The sequence below is a fragment of the Rhizomucor pusillus genome (genome assembly GCF_041956525.1).
Source record: "Rhizomucor pusillus strain CBS 183.67 unplaced genomic scaffold VTP01scaffold_2, whole genome shotgun sequence".
NCBI classification, from domain to species: domain Eukaryota; kingdom Fungi; phylum Mucoromycota; class Mucoromycetes; order Mucorales; family Lichtheimiaceae; genus Rhizomucor; species Rhizomucor pusillus.
Genome location: NW_027192144.1, coordinates 1498829 through 1517985, shown reverse-complemented (window position 1 = coordinate 1517985; position 19157 = coordinate 1498829). Strand labels below are relative to the sequence as shown.

Here is a 19157-nt window from a genome sequence, read left to right as displayed (position 1 = left end):
AAAACATTTTCTTTTCCTTTCACAATGTCGTCCAACCACCCACATCAAATGTCGCTTCAATTTGTCTTGCAATGTATGAGGGAATGCCATGCTGCAACCATAATTTGCGAATATCGGCGTACCGCTTTGTGTTTAGGTACTGTGGCCTGCCACGTCGAAGTCCTTGATCAACTTCACCGTGTGTGTCCAAATATGGTGCTTGGAGGAACCAACCGTTTTCGTTGTGTAAAAGAAGCAGAGAACATCGCTTGATAAGCAGGTAAATACCAATCTCGCCGCCGCACCTAAATAGAGAGAGGTTTTAGATAATCGTTCGATTCACTTGCACTATATCATCACTTACTCAAACATATGTAGATTGCATTCGCCTTCTTCGCCTTCTGAGCAGCAGAAACTTTGCGAGCAGACAAAGGTACCACACAATAAGCAGAGTGCAGGATCGGTAGGGACTGAGTTGCATCGTTGACACGTGTGCTGCATACTTTCGTTTATCAAGGTATCCAACCGTCGAGTGAGTGGAATGAGGTTGTACGGCGTTGGTCGGTCCAAAATAAGTTGCTGCTGCTTAGCAGTCTCGTCGCTCAACAGCTGTTTGCACCATCCGCGCACCAGTCGCTCAGTATTTGCGTGAGTGATCATGTCCGAGAGACAAGGCAGTCGCAACACCTCAAGCAACTGATCAAATTCATTCGATTTTGATGATTTTGGTAACGATACGCCGTAACGTACGCTCACAAGCATGCTAGCCCTCCGTAGAAACGGTAGAGTGTACATTTTCAGCAGGCGCGCAAGTCGTGAGTCCAGAGATGGTACACGCTGCTGCGTCGAAAGTTGACATGCAATGAACGCTGCAAGCCTGCCAACAGCTGGCGCATCGCTGTCATCGATATCAATAGTAATGTCGTTGCTGCTTAATTCTGTCAATCGTGGCAAGAGCCCCGCGATAGCTCTGCTGATCTCGGCGAGGAAGAGGATGCGGATGAATGGGTAAATGTCGGCGTGTGTTACTGGTATCAAATGCATGGAGAGTTCGGCAAGAATCATGAATGGATCGTCGGCAAGAAGGGGCGGGTTATCGTACAGCGTATTCTCAATTGCAGCAACCTGCGTCGCAGCAACTGGATCGACGGCAAAAATTTGTAGCATGCGTTGTAGCGCAAGGCCGTGTACTTGGATCATGACACTGCTGTCAGATTTCGTGGCTGGTATCTGGAACAACATTGATCCTGTGCTGGCATGTTGCTCGTTTTGGCACATGAGATGTGTGTATGCAATGATCGTGTCACAAAATATGCGCAGCAATGTTTGTTGCGATGATGCAATTTGATCGAATACAGTGTGTTGATCTTCCTGGAGCGGCTGACCTCGATTGGAGATCTCCAGACAAGCTATCGTGTATCCCAGCGTACCCCACAAACTATCCACATACTTGATGCTGGATGACAATGTTTTGGTGCTCTCGCTTCCACAAATGTCCAGAATGGCTGAAAGAACGCTGGATAGTCTACCGTAAATCTTCTCAATAGCTGGAATGATCCCGGCCGCTGACTTTATAAGCATAGCGGGAGGACCTAGCCGATGCTGGAGACGTTCTTGCTGCTCAGCTGCTGCCGTGCCTAATATACTTGATAGACTTGGTATCCTGCTTTCTCCGTGGGCTCCACGCAGGGACGGTAGTCGAGGTGCAAACAACATGTTTCCTCCATTTTCACTCCACAGCCCGAACCCAATTGGCCGGTTAGGGTCGATAGCGTACTGTAACTTCTCCGCGATAAAGTGGACATCTGTGTTTAAAAATCTTTCATAACTTTCCTCGTCCGATGGCCCAGGATACGTCTCGGCTTGTCCCTTCCAAATAATCGGCAGTACCATGTTGCCTAGAGCTTTGCAGAGAGGGCATGTGAATTCTTTTCGCTGTCGATTTTCAGGATGATTGCGTTGGAGCTGTGATGTATGCCTGGCGTCAATGGACGCACAGTAGCTTTCAAAACATTTAATGTGCATCAAATGTCCGCAGGTATTTGCATATAGCCCGGTCTTGCGTCCTGATAATGGGCTGCGTCCAGCATAGTGGTCAACAGCGAGATGTTCAGGCCATTCGCCCGCCAGCGTCGCATCTCTTGCGAGAATCTCGGCATCCATCGACCTTGAATCGGCAGGAATATCTTGCAGCATATTGGATATTTGCAGTAGACCAAGCATACCATACGGTAGCGACCGCTCATTGACATCTTCTTGGCAGACGATGCAAGTTCCTGCTGGATACACTATCACTGGCTGTGGTTCCCCGTCATCTCCTAGACCCGCTTCTTCCTCTTCGTCTTCATCGTAGAGATCCTCGTTCTGTTCAAGGAAAGCTGATTGTGCTTGCGCAAACATATCCATGATATTCTTTTGCCGTTCTTTAGCTGCCTTCTTTTTACGCTCTAGCTCTGACAGTTCCTGATTTCCATCCTCCTTTTCTTTTTGCAGTCTTGCTCGTTCTTCCAAATATCCATCGACAACATTTTTAGTCTGCTGCAGTCCACAATGAGACATTAGATCAAAGATATAATCAATCTTTGGATGCAGATCCTTGTAGTTTTCCTCGTCATTGCGATAAAAGACCAGGGCATCGAAAAGCGTATAATCTTGGACGTCAAATGGAAACGCCTTGTCCACTGCAGACTTGAGGAAGCCGTCTGGTTTGGAGTTCTGAGCAGCGATCATAGCTAGATGCAAAGCTTCGTCCAAAATAGATTCGCATTTTTCCATGTTTCTGGCGTTCAAAAGTGTGTACACGATCATCTGCAGGAATACAGAGGTCTCGATTACATCGTCAAGCGGTTTGAAAATACCATTGATGGGTTGCAATGGTCGAGGCTTGATAAAAGGTGATTTATCGCGTGCCTTCAGGACACGTTCGGCTTCTTCCCGGTTGTTGCGGCTAAAATGATGAAAGTATGGATCGACTTGGTCAAAAAATTCGTCGCGTAGGCTGTAATGACCAGAATCGCTGAGATTATTTGGGGCCTTGAAGGTGGCCACTTCCTGCAGAATGGCATCGAATTCAGGCCGCTCCGCCATGCGCTCCGATACTCGCTTGGTAAGTTCAGAGTAAAGCAGCTGACCTAGCGAAAGATGGTGTATAATTTCCCTGCGAATACGTTCTTGTTGCGAAAGACTTGCAGAACTTGCACGCTCACAAACACAGTGGATTAGGATATTGAGCAGGTCCTCCACCATGAATAGCATTTGAGTTGAGTCATAAATCGGATGCTCCTCTGCCTTGCTCGAGAACCAGTTCACCAAATTGTAGCGGTCAATAAGAGTTGCTAGCACACGATTCTGGTCCACAGTAACGAGCGCCGTTTGTAGCAAAAAGACATCGCTGTCGTAAAGGGATTCCCTCAATGTAATGTCTCTGTAATGCAAGACCTATCACGAACGGTTAGCAGACTGGAAGTCTTCATATAGGTAATTTTACACGAACCTGATTCTTGACACTGAAGCCATTTCTTACCCAGACACCAGCCCTGATCTGCGCCGAGAAAGCCAGAGTCCGGATAGGAAAATCGAAAACAGGTAAAAGTGCCGCATCGACAGATTTCTCACCTCTCCATGCGGTGATAATTTCCCCAAAAGATGTATCCCATCCAGCCGCACTAAGTGCTTGCTCATCCACCCAACTGGATGCATCCAATATTCCAGCTAGCAACCAGTGTAGGGGATGGTGGAAAGATACCGGCTGAGACGCAATATCATAATCAATGACCTCCAAACTGCCTACTTGCGGAAACGTGATGGTATGGTATTTGCAATCCGACGTTGCAGGTACAGGAGGTGACTTGCCCGGCTCCTCTTCTGCACCCAAGCCCCAGCCATCAATGTGTTTGGTAATTCTAGCCACAGCACGGATTGTTGCTTGAGTCGCTTGTATCCTGTCACCATCCAGGCTTTTGAAACATTCCGCAAGACATTTGCAGCTTTTTGCAATTTGTACAGTAACGTTAAAAGCATTGATCCACATATCAGATTCATATTCGACGTGCGTATCTTTCTGCCGAACTTGAGGGTTCATCGCCTGGAAAAGCGCAATAAGATCGAGAAACTGGCGTAGATACACTGGAGTCTGTGCAATGATAGGCTTAAGGAGATCGACGTTGAGAATATATCTTATATCATGGAAAGAGTTGAAATATCGCCGAGTCCTGAATGCACGAGAATCGCAGTTGAGTCTTGTCGGTAGTTCACGTCGTTCCAGTGGTGGCAAATAGTAGATCTGCTCGGTGATGAAGAAGGCCATCAGGTTGGAACAAATCAGTCCAAAGAAATGATACTCGGTTACGAGCAATACGGCAATTGACGGTACGGTAAGTAATTGTACAGAAAATAGGATAACAGAGTTTTCAGGTTCACGATCTCGGAAGAGGAATGATTCGGCCAGTCGAGCATAATTTCTTGTTAGTCGTTTACCTAGGTAATAATAAATTAGTATCATTCAGGATACTTTTGGAGATATTAAATTGATAAAGTTCACCTAATATCTTTTTATAGGATGCGTCCGTCATGAGAGTCGCTATGTACAGCTCGCGCAAGGCCAGGCGCACTTCCTTCCAAAGCCGCAAATCATACAGTAGAAAGTAATCGAGTTGCAAAGTCTGCTCAAATTCTGTTTGTATGTCTAGAGCCATTGTTTGCATTTCTTCTTGATCGTTCCAGTCCGCTGTTACACGTGAAGGTAGCATCTCTGTATCAAATTTAGCCTCTAATTCCGCTAGATGTCGGTAGTCCTCCACCATCGATGCTGGGTCCCAGTCGATGCTTGCGACATCCCCTCTCGGTTGCACATTTTTGCTTGAAGAACTTGAAGCAGAGCCCGATGTTGATGAGGATACTTGTACCTTTTCCTCTGCTACGATACTGTTTACATCAACCATGACTGTATCCTCTCCGTCTACATGCGCATCGCCCACGTCGTCTTTATCTTTATCTTTGTCCTTGTTTTTGTCCTCGGATTTCGACCGTGCAACGGTTACCAATGGTTTGGGTAAGGAGAACGGTGATGTCAATTCCTCGCACAGTACCGTTCGTATTAATCCGTCCTGATTAATGGGTAAAGGCTCGCATGCAATTTGTTGCAGCCAGTCTAGCAACAATGCGGCGACTTGTTCTCGAAATACATCCCGTGCAGGTCGTATTGTGACACCAAGATTAATATGTAGCAACGGAGCTGCCAAATTTCGTAGGTCTTCGAGGTTGGATGATGTACCGAGAACGCATCTTCCACGAATATGTATCGTGTCTGTTACTTTTTTCGCTTCGTCGTAGCTGCATTCTAATGTTTCCTGTATTGTTTCACAGACATGAACAAAAGAATGCGCTTCGTCGTTCCAAACTACACATGCATAAATTTCGTCATCGGTATCCATGGACGCATCCTCTCGGTGTCTCTTTTCAGGCGGCGGACTCCGTGTCGGGATACCTAGCTGACGCAAAGCAGCTGCGACTTGCTGTCCACTTTGTACAATGTCTGCATCGCTGCGTGGCAAAGATACTTCTTCGGGAGTGACTGCAAATACTTCCAATGCGAATTCCAATATGGTGTGAATGCTTGTGCGAATGTGATTTGCGATATGTGCAGGTATGCGGGAGCCTTTCTTTTTCAATGAATGGTGGTGCAACGAGCAGTGGAGTGGGACTTTCCATGCTTCTGGGTCGCTGCAGTCGCAACATCCCCCTGAGCCGGTGCTGATAGATACAAATACATCGTGGTCATCGTGGTTGCTTGCATTAAAGCATTTGCTGCATAAAACACATGTGTCGTCGAGCGCGCAAGTCCTGCACCGGTACACCGGCTCTCCTTTGCGAAACAGCCGGCCACATATTTCTCGAGATGAAGAACTCACAGGAACATCGCCGTTGTTTGAAGTGAGCTGATCGAAAGGCAATGTGTCGCCACGGTGATTCTGCAACAGTCGTGCGATCGAATCGTCCCAGTGTTGGCGATCGGGATAAAAGTACTGTCTCATAAGTTCTTCCTCGTTTTGCCAGAGCCAGGAATAGCATTTTTCAAAGATCACACGTTTGGTATCTAGAGTGAATTGATGATCAAACAAACTTGGCGATTGCCACAGGAAGGTGGATAGATCGAGTGAAGCGCGTGATGTCAGGGTATCTAGTATATCTTCTTGTTCCATGGAATTGTGCCGACGCTTACTGCTAGACGGCGTATGGGGCTGGCTGCTATCCATTAAAAAGAAAAAGAAGGGGATGAGAATGCAATTTTGGCGAGAAGACTGATCTTTACGCACGACATTTTGGTGCAACCTTCCGCTGCTTCTTTGCTTTGTAAACTCTTTTTCCAAAATTCAAAAAAAAGGAGGGAAATATACAATCACTGGGCTGTAAGGGCATATATAAAGGGTGGGCACTGAGGATAGACGATGTAGCAAAAAAAGCAACTGATAATATAACATAAATGTACCTCCATTCTTCAGTCATCACCGTGAGGGAACGAAGTAGGCAATAAGGAGGGTGAGGATGTATTGGAGGGAGTGGGTTCCATTTCCATATCCACTAGATCATCGTCATCATCGTCATCGTCAACATGAATGGATTCATTATCGTCATCGTCGTCATCATCGTCCTTTTGCTGTTGTTGGTCTTGTCTATCTCTTTGCTGCAGCTGCTCGACCCGCTGAGCATCCATACTGAGCAGGATGGCAGCTGCCTCGAGCATTTGGACTTGCTGATGCTTGGTGAGAAGCAACTTGCTGGTGAGCTCCCACTGTTCAGAGTGCTCCCACCGATGTTTGGAGAGACAGTTTGGATGCTTATACACTTTGCCGCATTCCTCGCAGCGATGGTAACCTTTTCCAGGGGATTCGGACATGTATCGACCTTTTCGGCCATGAGAAGCAGGAAGGGACGATGCGGCGGCGGGCTCAGCTGACCGACGCATGGTACCGTTGCGGATAGTGCGGCCGCCAGTGGCAGCAGCAGTTGCTGTAGTAGACAGCAAATGATGATGATGGTGATGGTGCTGACTGTGGGAGTACGGAGAAGAGGATTCTGTGCGTTGGGATGATTTGCGAGTGGTAGACTGTATGGGAATAGGGGAGGAATGGTCGATGGTATAATTTTCAGGAAGGGAAGTGGAATATTGTTGCAAAGTGAGAGCATTGAAAACGGCAGGTAGTGAGTCCCTGCGCACGTTTACGTCGTTTTGGTCCTTGTCCTTGGAGGCCCCGCTACCGTTACAGACTTCGTTGCTTACGGCTGCCGCGGCCGCAGCTTCATCACCGTAAGATGAGTTGGGCGGCGAAGGAAGACTATTGTCGCTACCGCTAGGTGCAAGCTTCTGTTGCTGCTGGCGAAGCTGGAACGTGAGCGAAGACGACATTCTGAGAAACAAGGACCTGTTAAATGAGGTATACGTAAGTTTCTGAACGACAGTGGTGGTATCTGCAGAGGAGGGTGCAGAAGAGGTGTGGCGGAACTTGGGAGTGAGGAGGAGAAAGAGGAGGTCCGTGCAGTCTGTGCAGAACGAAGATAGCAGGAACCATTACAACTACCTTTTCTTTCTTGTAAGCTTTGCGTGGGTGGTAGGAAAAGAAGGGATAAGGGCAAAAAAATCAAAAAAGGGATTGGTGACCCAACTGTGCCGAAGCCACTCGCACTGCACATGGAAAGGAGGCGTCATGAGCGACCACAGGCGCCAGGGCACTCAACCCACCGCCGGCCGCCCGCATGAACTTCGGAAAATCAAAATGCGTCGCTGTACGCACATGGTCTGGGTTCATAACCTCACTTGGTCGCCAGCATTGCTAAATCACGCTGAGGCCTCCTCCACGTTTCTTAACCCTGTAACATCAAGGTTATAACTGGATGCATTGCTATATTTGCCTTAGTTGCCCAAAGCTCCACATTGACACATATGAAAAGGACATAAACGGAGAAATTGCACTGCTCTATCCGAATATATCATTACGTCCAATTACAAAAAGTCTTCCTCATTAGTAGCCATTGTCTATTAATTAATTGAACATGTTTTTGCACGAGAAGATTTTATATTGCTTATAAGTGCTTTACTCATTCCAATATAGTACAACATGTTTCCACCCTAAACGACATATCCATTTAGCTGCTCATTCAATGTAGTATGTTTTCCACCCAAAGGGTTTGCTCTCATAACTCTGCCCCTGTCTACCTTTCAGTTGGTTATTGGCTAGATATGGATATAGTGCATATACAATACTGAATATCCAAATATTTTCAAACTCGACTTCGCCACAAAGATTGATGTCTATTCTACCTGCCAAACTGCAAATGGACATTACTTTTCTACTCCCTATAACCTCCATCAAAAAGCAGAATACGTATCGACTTTTTCGTATTCGACCAGTATAAAATGGATAGCGCTGTATGAAATCCATTCCTTTTCCATTGCTGCATGGCTCACCGATAATGAAGGACCATCAATCATGAAGTTAACCTGAAAGAACTTTGGTGCAGTCATGACAGGCATAACATTTTTTCTTATGCATACAGAGACTGTCAATGTCGTTTACATATTCCAGACCCACGCTTGCCCATCCAAAGTATCTTCTTCATACTACATGCATACCGTTATTAAAAGCTGGCTTTTTGTGCAACTGCACAGGTTGTTCAATGGTGTTAGCTTGGATGCATAAGCGCGCTGCGTATTTTTCTATAGACAAGACTCTGATCAGGTTATATGTTTTACTGATAAGCTCCCTGCTAGGTTGACATACGAAACTTCGCAGACAGCCTTCAGACGTAATGATCACTGTAGATCACTGAAACCATAATACGTAACAGCATATGATCATGAGTACATAGACAAAATATATAAAAAGATGAAGCATTTGTGTTTGTTGTCCTTTGGCTCTGCTTCGTTTTTCGTTGCATCCTGGTAAGCTTGTTGTACTTTTGCTTATTGGGATCAGTGGCACTCACAGTACTTGATTTACCTGTCCTAGAAGTAGCCTCACTGTCCTGACCCTGGTGCATTCGCTTAACACACATTTGCTTTCACATTACTCTTGCTTTTTTATCCACGGTGAGTTGCTTCAATATCCAGTGCCCAATATCGAATATTCAGTTCTAATCAGTTGGACTCGTTTAGCCCAGCTGTATCACTTCATGCGAACCGGGGCAGCTTCCACCACAGACCGCCTTCGGGTGTGAGTCCTGATTTTCTTGAATCACCCCCTAACCACCAGTCATACGGTGAGTCTTCCTATTGTCCTTGTATTTGACAAAGATACGTATTATACCATTATATCTTAGGCGCGTGGGAGGTCCCCGGTAAATTCCGGGAATGCTTTTTCTTAATATGTATGATTATTCAGTTGGATACGATTAGTGTATTAAAAACCTTTTGTTCCTCCGATATCCTCCCTTTTTCATTTCTTTCCCGTGCATCTTATTTGCTCCTGATTGTATTGCTATCTTCGTCGCTTAACTACGTCAATTCTTCTATAATATAAAGATAGATAGGTATCATGTCATCTATACAGCTAGGTTACGTTTTTGGATTATTCGCTGCATTGCCCGTCGCATGAATGGGAAAGAAATATCATTAGCTGATACTGAACACCGGCACGGACCCGTCAGAATACGATCAGAGCATTTGTTATCGTCTTGACCGTTTGGATCATCAAATCAGGGCGTTTCCGAACAAAGGCATATAGGGAAAAAATCTACAGTGTGGGATAAAGGAATCCATTTTCTACAAGTAACTTTGCCATGATCGCGCTTCAATTATTGAGTCGATTGCTAAAGTAATAACAGATCGGGCAAGCCAGGCACAATTGGTTCACGGCAAATACTGCCAAAAAGAGCATCTCTTTAAAGACTTGCTACAAACTTTAAGTGTATTTACACAATGAGCTTTATTTAACATCGCACAGTTGCTTATCGGCAGTGATGGTGGTTTGTCTTCGGTCTTATCTGTGTGAGTGAACGACAAATTGATCGTCGCGTCGCAGTCTAAAAACCGCCATATCGACAATTTTGCAATGGCACCGTAAGTAGAATCCAAATATTGGTAGCACCATCGATGAGCGGCTTACAGCGGGTATATTACGTTGGAGGATATCTACGTCAATATTTGCAGACATTGTAGAAAAACGAAAAGAAACCGGTCCAATGGTTGTAGTTGTTACTGTGCCTTGTTCAGGGGAGGATGCTATTAAACAGTTGAGGGATAGATATAAGTGCAGATTGGGAAAGTATACAAACAACAAGAGCAAAGTAAAAAGTGAGAGAGTGTGTGTGTGCGAGAGAAAGAAAGAAGAAACTATTTTACAACAGGAAAAGCGCAAAAGTGTAATAAGGACAAATATTGAGGTGGGAATGATGCTACATGTATCGATTGATCTACCTCTTTTTGCAGAAGCGTGGTAGATATTCGTGCTTTGAAATCGTATCGTGGCTTTTTAAGTATGCTAGACCAGACTGTAGACAATCCAGCGGGTTCGACAGTTCCTCCTTTCGATCGATAAATCCTATATGTACGTAGATGGCGATGACGATCCTGGACTAGAGGAGGCAGCAGACGTTGGAGGCTGAAAGGATGACGATGACGGGAAAGTAGTAGATGACGTGGAAATGTTGGGGGATATGGAGGAGGAGGATAACGACGAGGTAGGGGCGGTATTGTTGTGGTTAATCTTAGATGGTCGACTGCTGCTGCTGCTGCTGCCGCCGGTGATAGGTGTATTTGGAGTCGGGGACGTCGGTGAGAGTTTGTTATTTTCGACGTAATGCTGGATATAAGACGTAAGCAATTCCTTTGTGTCCGTTGCTATCCGGACTTGCTCCCACACTTCCGTCCGAAATGAATCAATGCGTTCCCTTCTTACATGCGGTGTCTTCTCCATCTTGTCCAATATCAGTAGCAGCACCTTGCACAGCCTAGAGAATTTTTGAAACGTATTGCCCACGTATTGATACACTTGTTGTACAAATTCCTTCGAAGCTAGCCGTGGATCGTACAGCGATGATGATGCCGAATGACCGTTGAATGGTGATAACCGCAGACCGGGACAGAGGGAATCGCTAAATGTTTGCAGCTCCTTGACGATCGACTTGGCTTGGTATAAGCACCGGGTAAACTCGATAAAAGCACGGTCTGTCATGGGAATAGACGATGTCGAGAGTGGGTCGAACCGATGTGCAGAGCGATTACTTGCATGGTTCCTTCTAATAGGTCCAATGTATTCCATATTTGAAGCAGGTGGGTTTGGAGTGGAAGAAGAGGAAGGTGAGGTGGTGTCTTGAGCGCGGGAGCTGTCTGGCGTTGGCCGACCTGCACTGCTCATATCGTGGAATATTCAAGTCTCCCGTGGAAAACAAAGCGAACAAAAGCGGAGTTGCCTTGGAAGGATGGAGAACATCTCGATTCAAAAAGCCCGATTTTCGTATTGCTTCCTTCCAGTCACACCAGAGCACATGATCTCTTACAGAGGGAGAGAGAAAGAAGCTCATGAGTATGATTGGTCGTATTGTAAAAGAGAAAAACTAGATATCATAGTAAGAAATGTACAAGAAATAAAACCGGGGAATGATCCGGGCAGAAAAAGAGAAAAAGAGAAACTTTCCGTTACAGCACCGCTGTCATGCGTTTAAGCGCTCTCGACCAGCCGCCGCTGCCACCAGAAGAGGTAGTCTGCCCGGCATTAGTCTGGCTTCTGTGACGGACAACGACGGTGGGAGATTCAGTTGCAACGGATTGCTTTGGGGTCGATATCCAGGAAGATATAGTACTCCTCCTGGGCCGTGTATTTGATTGTTTTGCGAGGTTAGATTCCGCTGACTTTGTAACGGACGAAGAATCGATAGAAACTACTGGTTGCTTCGAGTCATCTGGTCTGCCGCTCAACTGCTGCTGCTGCTCATCCTCATCGACGTCAATGTTGAGGATATCCACGAGTTCCTGGTTATCGACGATTTTCATCAGGATCTTATTCATATACAGAGTTAGTGCTTTGTTGGACTCCTGCAGCGTGCGGACTTCCTCGGCTAATTCTGTACAATGCAATGCAGGCAAAAGCAGCGCAGCACAGCCAATAAAACATGTTAGAAAAGGATTGTTGCGTTTGCGCTTTATACTTACTCGTCACCGTTTCGTTTTCATTGTTACCGGGATGACCTGACGTCGTTTTGCCGAGCTCAGCTGCTAACGTTGATGGTTGATTCTCCTCTTGTTGCTCCTGTTCTTCTTCCACCTTCTATTGTGGCAACGATGTGTCAAAAAATAATGACGTAAAATTAAGGAACGGTCGAGGGCGGACAAAGGGGGAGCAGCAGCCATACCTTTAGAAACTCGCCGGTCATGGTCTTTTCTCGCAGGAGTGTTTGATAACTCTCGTTATCTTCCATTAGAGATGCATTCAACTGCTTCACACTAAACAACTCTTTTTCTAGTTCTTCGACCCGTGATGCCTGTGCCTTTGTCGTCAGGACTGCATCCTCGATGATGCGTTTCTGCTGTTCCACTTGCGCGGCAAAGTCTGCCAGCAGCCTCTCCTGCGCTCGGGTCTTGGTATCTTTGATTTGCAATGCGGTGGTGGCACCGTAGTCATTCCATTTCTCTAAGTATTATTGTAAGAACCGGATATACACCCAAATATATCATCAACTCACGTGTTTCCTCAATAACCGCGAGGCTGTCCCGGTTCCAGACATTGGACGCTGTCGCGCTTCGCGTCCGCCTCGGCTGTTGTCCGTGGCAACGCCAACCATCCTGCGCCCGCCGCTTTAGTTCACTGCATAGCTCGGTCTCTCTTTGATGCCACATGAGCCGGTCACTCTCGTAACTGTGCAGCTAATTTAGCCCTATCAGTAAAATGCCGATGACTATATTCGCCCCTTGTTCTTGTGGACCCATACTTCGATTTCCAGCCGTTTCTCCAGATCTCGTTTCTGCTTCGTAAGTTGCTGTATTTCCCGTTGGGCTTCAGCCAATTCTTGCTGCTGAGCATACAGCTGCGCTTCCATCCGTTCCTGCGCTTTGCGGCATGCATCATTGTCTTGCAAAATCGACGATAGTTTCTTGTTGAACATGCAACCTTTTTTTTAAATATTCTTTTCTTTTCATTCGGATAAAACGGTGTATTTATGTATATACCTTTCGTAAGCTGTCTGCTTCTTTGCAAAGAAGACGGTATTGTTCCTTGTTATCTTCCATCTGAGCCTTGTGTTCCTGAAAGTTTAAGGTAAAAAATAGGGAAAGGAAGAGAAGCAAGGTTTAGTTGCTGGATCTCCTTAGAGGCGGATCTCTCCCTTTCTCTCCACCACCCACAAAGAGCTGCACATATCCCTTTTCTTTTCTTTTCTTTTCTTTTCTTTTCTTTTCGCATGCCCAATCTCCCACCAGAGCGATGCATAAGATTGTATATAAATATTTGAAATACTTGCATAGACAATAGCCTCAAGGCGAAGCTGTGGCAGATGCACTTGCAATAACTGGACGAGCTCACTGACGTCGAACGAGACAATGTTATTTGTTGCTGCTGCTGTTGTTGTTCTTGTCATCGTTGCCATGTTGTAGGGCAAGACCGAATGGATATGTAAAAAGTGGATGCACCCAAAGGCGGAAAATCAAGGCGTGTGCGCACGTAAATAGTTGTATGTATAGGAAGTTGATAGGAATGGCGTGGCGATGGTTGTGGAACAGGGATAAGGAGCAAGAAAAGAAAGCAACTGGAGAGACACACACACACACAGAGAGAGAGAGAAAGGGAAAAAAGTTTAGTGAATTCATCCCTTCCAGCTGTTTCTTGTCTGTTGCGCTTGCATTGCATTGCAGATCCTGCTTTCAAACCAGCGGCTGCTGAACCTCAACTCTACTTATTCAGTCTTCTTCGCACAATAAGGAATGGGTACACTGGGTCGGGGATGGATGACATGATGAATTGTGCATATCCAAACGACTACACGTCTATTTTTCATTTTTCTCGCGCTTTTGCCATCCGCTTTTTGATGCCAAGTAGCCTACGATATGTAACAAAAGGTCTAAAGTACATACAAGAAAAAAGGTCGATTTTTTTTTTTCTATGACTAGGGTTGTTGGACAAGATGCTTATTTAGTCATGTTCTGTTGACCCATTTGCTGCATCTTTTCGCCGACTTTAGTGTTTACGTCAAAGAACTTGGCGACGCAGCGGTCAATGCAGACAGATTCTCCTTGGGTCAAGTCGTTTTGCGTGTATTCCTTAGAAACGCACTTTGCATAGCACGAGTCGACAATGCTGCACGAACAACAATCTCTCATTAGTGTGACACGCTAGGAGGGACTGCTGCGCGATTTCGTACCGGTTGAACAAGTCAGTCACCATTTCAAGCTCTTGCTCGGCCATGGCAATATTTTGCGGGTTTACCGCTTGCTGCGATTGCATTCCGCCTCCAAAGAACGACATCGTGCTTTAAGAAATCAAGAGACAGAAACCGGGAGTAAATGAAATAGGTAAAATTTTGCTGCTCCGCGAGACGAAATCAAACTTCGGATTCGCTGATTCAATGCTATACTTGAAGCAGACAGAGAAACTTGTCAATCGCCATTTTCTATTGCTCTTTTTTTTTTACCACATACAAAAGTGCTTTACAGTAACTCAAGAAATGATTTAAAGTGACTTATATCTGCAATTTCGAAGAAACTTGTATAGGATAATTAGTTTTATTCGTTTCTCTTTTTGCTTCCATGTGTTCAACAACGGCAAGGATCGTAGACTTGCATTAAGCCTTCTATCAACTAGTGTAAACTATAAACATAATATAATTATTCTCTTGAAATACACTTATGCACGCTGATAAAATTGCTCGCTTAATATGTTTGAGAAAAGGAAAAGCAAAAGACGATAGGAAGGGTCTTTATAATAGCCAAAAATGCAGAAACACCAACACCGCTATACTGCTAAAGCGTTGTCAAACCTTCCAAGGGGAGCTAGACTTACGAACCTAGCTCTTGCAAATACTGGAGGAACAAGCATTAAGCTGTTTACTTACAAGTGACAGCCAGCCACCTCGTTCCAAATTCGTCCTCCGCACTTTTTGGGATGGCCCACACATTTTTTTTCTTTTGGCAGGACAAACTTTTCCACTTTCCACATTTAAAGCATGGTTGCCGCCGCACGGAAGGCACGCTCCCCCTTGTCCAGTTTTGTGACAAAGGTTGTCGAGAAGCCTCATGTATTCTTTTCCACCGACGAGAAAGTAGCCGATCAAGCATTAGCAGTAGCCAAGCATTTTTACGATACTGGTATTGAACTCTTTCAGATCCTTGATCATTCCAGAGGTTAACACTCAAAGCAGCTAAGCAACATCAGGAACACGAATTCTCTCCATTTCCCGAGCTGTTAGTTGAGGGCTTCGACCGGGATCAGATTTGGGAAGAGATCGCCGCACAAAATGGACCGTTTCTTCAATATGCAAAATCAATTGTCAGCAATTTTTCCCGAAAACGGAAACGATCAGAAATGATGCAGGACGACAGTGAAGCAGAGGAGGAGGAAGGTTCTGTGACGTCGGAAGGATCTTTGGACTTGGATGCAGAAGATGACCAAATCGAGGAGGAGCATCTGGATCCCACAGCAGAGTCAGCTGATGAAGACGACGTCGAAGCATATGAAAACGAAAGTGAACAGGATGTCGAAGAGCAATACAGTGAAGATGAGGAACAGAAGGAAGGTCAGCAAGAGGACGAGGACGAAAATGAAGATGAAGATGAAGATAAGAGGTACCGATAGGGAAAGGTAGCGATTATGAAAATGTATAGCTAAATTGCATGGATTTAGCGCTATGCTAAGATCCGAAGTTGATGATGAATTTTTCAACTTGGAGGAATTCAACAAATGGACCGAGAAACAAGAAGAACTGGATATGATGTCAGATCGGGAAGATGAAGATGATGAAGTCGATTACGACATGGATCTCATGGAAGTAGAAGACGAAGACGAGGAGAATGATGATTTGCAAGATGCTGCAGGTTAGTTGCTTGCAAGCCGTTGGAAAATGAATGGACCTGATGACAAAGTATGATAGATATCACATTCAAAGATTTTTTTGTTGCACCTAAATCGAAAAAAGCAAAGAAGGCCAAGAAGGTTTCCTTTGCTCAAGAGGATGAGGGAGAAGATGATGAAGAAGCGGATTCGAACGTTGAGGAAGATGAAATGGAGATGGAAGACGAAGCAACTGTAAAAACTAGCAATCTTTTCGATGAGGATGAAGATGGAAACGATGATTCAGCAACACAGCATGAGAAACGCATGGAGCGCCTGAAGGCACAGATTGAACAATTTGAGCAAGAAAATATTAATGAGAAGCACTGGACATTGCGAGGTGAAATCAACGCCAAGGCCAGACCGGTCAACAGTTTGTTGGAAGAAGATCTTGAATTCGATCAATCTGTAAAGGTAATTGATTGTAGAAAATATATTGCTACATCAGACAAAAAATTGCTAACGTTTTGTTTGTCTGCAGCCTGTACCTGTCATCACACAGGAGACCACCAGTGCCCTAGAGGAGATGATTAAGAAACGTATCTTGGACAATCAATTCGATGATGTTGAAAGAAAGGCCGATCCTACAGCCAAGCCCTTCTTGCCTTCCAAGCGGGTAGAGATTAGCGATGAGAAATCTCAAAAATCACTTGCAGAATTATACGAAGAAGAGTATATCAAGCAAAAGACCAACGACCAAACGAATGAAAAGGATGAGGCACTCAAGAAAGAGCACGGAGCTATCACAGAAATGTTTAACACGCTTTGCCAAAAGCTGGATGCGCTTAGCAATTTCCATTTCACTCCCAAAGCAGTAAGTAGAAGGTTGGAATGGGGAAAATTCCAAAGCAGCTCTCTAATCGATCTCGTTAGCCGAAACCTGAAGTTACGATTGTCACCGATGCTCCGGCTATCAGCATGGAAGAAGTTTTACCTGTGAATGTGTCTGATGCTACTCTGCTTGCACCGGAAGAAGTTTATGACAAGAAACGCGGTGAACTGAAGAGTAAATCTGAGATGACGCAGGAGGAGAAGAAGCGTGAGCGTGCACGAAAGAAGAAAGAAAAGCGAAAGGAGAAAGCGCTCAAGGAACGTGAAGCTAAGCTCCTCGCAAAGACTAACCCTGGACTGGGCAACAAACACGCGAAAATGAAGGCTGTGAAGGAACTGCTCGGTCAAAAGGTAAAGACGGAATATTGTCCCTCATTGTCCGCTTAATTAATATGCGCATTTGAAATATAGAATGTCGAGGTCATCAAGTCTAAATAATCACCACCTTGTACACGATTGAATACCCCTCCATCTTCCTCTTATCATTGTCACAATAGTGTTTTTTGCAGGCATTTCATGAACAAATTTTCCGCTAATTAAACGCTGGACTGTTTATTAAATAATCTGGGACGCAGTCTTTGCCTGTTCAGGCGCTTTCCATCGTGGTGGCTCCGACACAGCACGGTCCCGCATGGCTTGCATATGCTGCCTTGACAGGTGCTACGTGTCTGATGATGAAAACGCTCGATCTAGTGAGTTTAAGTCGATATTGGTATGTATTGACTAGTTCAAACATGTCAAATTTCGGAGACGTTGTTGCTGTGTTTCCAACAGCGAGCCCAGTCGCCAAGACTTTTGTGAAATTTATTCAATTGGGCATGCAACAAGCCCAGTGACGCCCCGCGACTTCTTGTGATCCACGGCTACGACATCATAGTGCATACTTATAGTAAAACAGCTCGGAGCTGGTCCAAATCAATCAAGGAACAAAGGATTGTGATCATCAGCGTATCAAATCCGTCGCGGGCAGTTGCAGTGGAAAGAAAAATTAGGGGGGCGTCTTCTGCTCGCGCGCGGGGGTGGGGGAGGAGCCCATTTACGAAAAAAAAATGTGGCCTAATCAGGGGGGACGCACACACACAGAGAGAGATAGAGACAGAGTTCAGGCAAGGCGAGCACAATGAGGTTATTTTGCCCTTGGATGAGAAAAAAGTTGCTCAAATCTCTGCAAGATTGCCCATGGACTCCTCCTCCACAGCGATCTCATCGTTAAATATCGTCGATCCTACCCGTTCCACCTTCCTCTTTCTCTCTCTCTTTTTCCACAAAAACCTTTTGCTGTTCTTGTACTATAGAACGGGATTGTAAGCACGGAAGAAAAAACGGGTCCATGGCAGCACTGTCGACAATACCAGCGTCTAACGACCATCATCGCAAATGGCGCAAGGGCCTGGCTGTCTTTACGAAATTATCGCCCAGCAAACGCCAATGCTATTACTCGCCTACAGTGCTGGCTGCTGCTACAGAAAAGGTCATACGCCATCGCTCTGAGACCGACGATGATTCTAGGCACGATGTAAAGTCGGAGGACCTCACTGCCAGCCAATTTGCCCTGGAAGCTGGAATCAAGGTCAAGAAGAAATGCAGCGATGATCCGGCTGCGTACGATGATATCGACGACCGCTACGATTACAACAGCGATCCAGAGGACGACCAGCCTGGATTTTCACCACTACCAATGGCTCGAAGTGTCTCTGAGCGCAGCAAAACTCAAACCGTGCCTCGGATATGGGACAATGAATTCTGGCAACCTTCGTTGTCTACAGACCAGGAATCACAGAAACGTTATCCTAGCAGCATTGCCATGAAATCATACTCGTCAAGTTCGGCGTCGTCTTATTCCCATCCATCTTCCATGGCATCGTCCTTCTCCGTATGTTCCGGCAGGACGCTCAGCACCCAGAGCGAGCATTCGGAAATAATGATGATGCGACGTGGTCCAAGTATTATCCACAAGGGCCGCTTCAAAATTGTCGTCGGACAGGAGACCGACGACGGCGACAAAGATAATCGACAACACATCATCAACAATAACAACAAGGATACCCACACATTGGAATGGCGCCGAAAACGCTCTTGCACATCCTAAGTGCTGCAGCACGGACTTTATGTCTACTTTTGGTCGTTCCTTTTATTTCCCTTTTCATCATTTACGTCAACTCCATCAACAAGCCAAGCACGCTTAAATGTACATACTGCCATCACGACTTGTCAATGCGCTTTTACGGCTTCCACTACTTTTTTTCTTTTTAAATTTCTTATGGCCTTCAACTCAACTTATACGCTACCGCGCGGCTCTTACAAGTACATATGCAT

The 19157-nt window shown here is 45.5% G+C and overlaps 7 protein-coding genes across 7 annotated transcripts; 2 read left to right on the top strand and 5 right to left on the bottom strand.

Annotated features, from left to right (window-relative positions):
• Positions 1-19: 19 nt before the first annotated feature.
• Positions 20-6233, bottom strand: VTP01DRAFT_4713 (uncharacterized protein; the record flags this gene model as incomplete). Its single annotated transcript, XM_069383425.1, has 4 exons — positions 20-284; positions 344-3417; positions 3473-4455; positions 4520-6233. 4 exons carry the CDS (start codon positions 6231-6233, stop codon positions 20-22), a joined length of 6036 nt encoding a protein of 2011 aa, XP_069244127.1.
• Positions 6234-6475: 242 nt separating this feature from the next.
• Positions 6476-7384, bottom strand: VTP01DRAFT_4712 (uncharacterized protein; the record flags this gene model as incomplete). Its single annotated transcript, XM_069383424.1, has 1 exon — positions 6476-7384. The coding sequence occupies one exon, from the start codon at positions 7382-7384 to the stop codon at positions 6476-6478; it is 909 nt and encodes a 302-aa protein (XP_069244126.1).
• A 3130-nt stretch (positions 7385-10514) lies between these two features.
• VTP01DRAFT_4711 (uncharacterized protein) lies at positions 10515-11330 on the bottom strand (the record flags this gene model as incomplete). Its single annotated transcript, XM_069383423.1, has 1 exon — positions 10515-11330. The coding sequence occupies one exon, from the start codon at positions 11328-11330 to the stop codon at positions 10515-10517; it is 816 nt and encodes a 271-aa protein (XP_069244125.1).
• A 281-nt stretch (positions 11331-11611) lies between these two features.
• VTP01DRAFT_4710 (uncharacterized protein) lies at positions 11612-13554 on the bottom strand (the record flags this gene model as incomplete). Its single annotated transcript, XM_069383422.1, has 6 exons — positions 11612-12036; positions 12125-12239; positions 12325-12602; positions 12655-12835; positions 12901-13040; positions 13425-13554. The coding sequence occupies 6 exons, from the start codon at positions 13552-13554 to the stop codon at positions 11612-11614; spliced, it is 1269 nt and encodes a 422-aa protein (XP_069244124.1).
• A 538-nt stretch (positions 13555-14092) lies between these two features.
• On the bottom strand, positions 14093-14429 carry VTP01DRAFT_4709 (uncharacterized protein; the record flags this gene model as incomplete). Its single annotated transcript, XM_069383420.1, has 2 exons — positions 14093-14261; positions 14326-14429. 2 exons carry the CDS (start codon positions 14427-14429, stop codon positions 14093-14095), a joined length of 273 nt encoding a protein of 90 aa, XP_069244123.1.
• Positions 14430-15126: 697 nt separating this feature from the next.
• Positions 15127-17279, top strand: VTP01DRAFT_4708 (uncharacterized protein; the record flags this gene model as incomplete). Its single annotated transcript, XM_069383419.1, has 7 exons — positions 15127-15268; positions 15322-15745; positions 15804-15994; positions 16051-16424; positions 16492-16824; positions 16884-17192; positions 17253-17279. 7 exons carry the CDS (start codon positions 15127-15129, stop codon positions 17277-17279), a joined length of 1800 nt encoding a protein of 599 aa, XP_069244122.1.
• An 892-nt stretch (positions 17280-18171) lies between these two features.
• On the top strand, positions 18172-18930 carry VTP01DRAFT_4707 (uncharacterized protein; the record flags this gene model as incomplete). Its single annotated transcript, XM_069383418.1, has 1 exon — positions 18172-18930. The coding sequence occupies one exon, from the start codon at positions 18172-18174 to the stop codon at positions 18928-18930; it is 759 nt and encodes a 252-aa protein (XP_069244121.1).
• Between the last annotated feature and the right edge of the window lie 227 nt (positions 18931-19157).